Here is a 2,477-nt window from a genome sequence, read left to right on the forward strand (position 1 = left end):
TCTCTCTCTCTCTCTCTCTCTCTCTCTCTCTCTCTCTCTCTCTCTCTCGTATGAAACTAATAAAATAGAAAATTAAAGTTTCAATCATTTTTAGTTTGAAGATCCCATTTATGGTTCGACGGATCTCAATTACGCAGATTTCATGGCACCAGCATACCTGTTATCGTAAGTAAAAATCAGGCCAACATAAAAAATGTAATCAATTGGTTTTATTGTTTATAGTTTCATACTGTATTTTTGCAGACTTGTCTTCTTTTTAGCCAACACAGTCTCTACCACCTTGATAATCACCGAACGAGTGGAGGGTGTCTGGAATAGAAGCGTAGTACAAGGTATTAAATTATTAATTAGACTTGAAAATCAGATTTGTGAATAGGTTTTTATCCCTATGTTGTTTATCATAATAATGTGAATATAAATATGGTATAGGGGTGAAAACAGAAGAAATTCTGCTGTCCCACATTGTTATTCAGAGCATTGTCATAGTTATCCATACCACTATGATAATGCTCTTATTCTTCCCTATATGGGGTTTGGAATGTAAAGGATCGGTATTCACCATGTTCGTCCTTGTGTTTCTCAACGCTTTTTGCGGATTGATGTACGGTGGGTATTCCATATAATGTATCAAAGAAGCGGGCACGAAATTCAGAAATTATTGCAAATTATATTGATGTGGTAATACACTTTCAGGTTTCGTTATCTCAGTTATGTGCAAAAATCACACCACGGCACATTACTGTTCGACCGGAAGTTTTTTCCCGCTAATATTACTCAACGGTGAGCGTTCTCTATTTTTTGTTTTGCGAAAATTACTTTTTACTTGAATCTAGAGTTGCTAATGATACCTTTATATTAAATCGATTATTTCAAAATTTCAATAATTTTATCGTGTAACAAGTGTTACATTGTTAATTATAAATATTAAAAATATAAATATAATTTAATATAAATATTAAACATTTTAGAAAATATTGTAATAATATCAAATTAACGTCAACAATATGCGGAATATTATCTTACGTTGAACAAATTTTTATTAATATAGTAATTTGTCAAAATCACAGGTTGTTTGTGGCCGTTGGAGGGAATGCCGGACGGGCTTCGCTGGCTTAGCTACAGTTTGCCAACTACATTGCCCGCCATATCTGCGAGAGAAATCATTTACAAAGGATCTTCCATATCTGACTCAGAAGTTTACATTGGCTTTTTCATATGTTTAGGATGGATATTGGTGCTCTTCATCATAACTATACTTGGTGTAAGGTTGAAATCCTCGTGATATTATTTAGAAATGTATTTGTTTATAAAATACAGAAACAGTTTTGCATGCAGAGTTCAATTAAACAAACTTGCAGAGTGTTTGTTTAAATCATTTGAGTAAACCTCTTGATTTATGAGTGATATAAGAAAAGATATAATTAGTTTACTGATTCATATAGTTGTGTGAAAAATTACTTGCTCCAAAAGAATAAATTTCACGGTTATAAGTTTTATTTATTCAATTAATTGTAATTGCATAAATTAAAGATTTAATTTTATTAAAAAATAATAACTATTTAGTATTTGAGGCTCTCTCGATGTATGTACATGAATACTAATTGTAAGTTTGGTTTTCGAGTTGGTGCTGTGTCAAGTTTATTATTTCACTCTGACATTTCGTGAACATTTACTCCATCCGAGACAAACAATGCAGTATTAGTTTATTTTTTCCTGATAAAGTGAAATAAAATGTTCACGAAGTAAAATGGGAATCTTACGAAAATCCAATCCGAGATTCAATCCTAGTATCAATAACTATTTTTTAGTTTATTATATAGTACAATAATAATATAAAATTAATTACTTCTGTGTGATAGCAACAATTAAATGTTTTTAAAGAATAACGATATGTATTTCAGACAGAAAATAGCATATTACACTGAAATATATACAATATATTAGATTTTGTAAAGTACTTAATTGTGTTAATAATTATATCAATACAATAAAAGAGTATGTTAGTTAAAAAAAGAATAGTCAATTTTAATATAATTATAATTATACATTTATGTTTAAAATTAAAGAAGTCCAATAAATTAGAACAATTAACTCAATAGATGATGAGAAATGTAGAAACCAAATAGGGAAAGGCAATAAAGATACGCGCAGTTCATTAAATATGTCTCCCCGTTGTCAACATATTTTACATGTATAAATATGTGTTTCCTATATATAACATATAGAGCGTGCACACCGATACACATATAAGTACTTGTTTCCTATCACAGTTATATTCTTCTTAAGATATTATATTATTTGTATAAGATAATATATAGATCAATATTTTAATCAATGTTCCGACCATTCTTAAAGAGAAAACAAATTATCTATATTCTATAATGATTAGTAAACCATGAAAAGCACGCAAATAAACCCGCAGAAACGTTGTGACATCGCAGCTTCTTCGTGTCCACGTATATATTCTCGTTGAAGTA

The 2,477-nt window shown here is 29.8% G+C and overlaps 1 protein-coding gene across 1 annotated transcript in view; it reads left to right on the forward strand.

The window, feature by feature from the left end:
- LOC105556869 overlaps positions 1–2,160 on the forward strand; it is a 16,881-nt gene extending 14,721 nt beyond the window's left edge. The window contains exons 3-7 of the mRNA XM_012003980.1: positions 95–165; positions 244–332; positions 430–606; positions 694–780; positions 1,068–2,160. Coding sequence (XP_011859370.1) covers positions 95–165; positions 244–332; positions 430–606; positions 694–780; positions 1,068–1,282 — 639 coding nt within the window. The 3' untranslated portion in view covers positions 1,283–2,160. The remainder of the gene's footprint in view (positions 1–94; positions 166–243; positions 333–429; positions 607–693; positions 781–1,067) is intronic.
- The last annotated feature ends 317 nt before the right edge of the window (positions 2,161–2,477 follow it).

This window comes from Vollenhovia emeryi, unplaced genomic scaffold (genome assembly GCF_000949405.1).
Source record: "Vollenhovia emeryi isolate VEMERY1.0 unplaced genomic scaffold, V.emery_V1.0 DF939736.1, whole genome shotgun sequence".
NCBI classification, from domain to species: Eukaryota; Metazoa; Arthropoda; class Insecta; order Hymenoptera; family Formicidae; genus Vollenhovia; species Vollenhovia emeryi.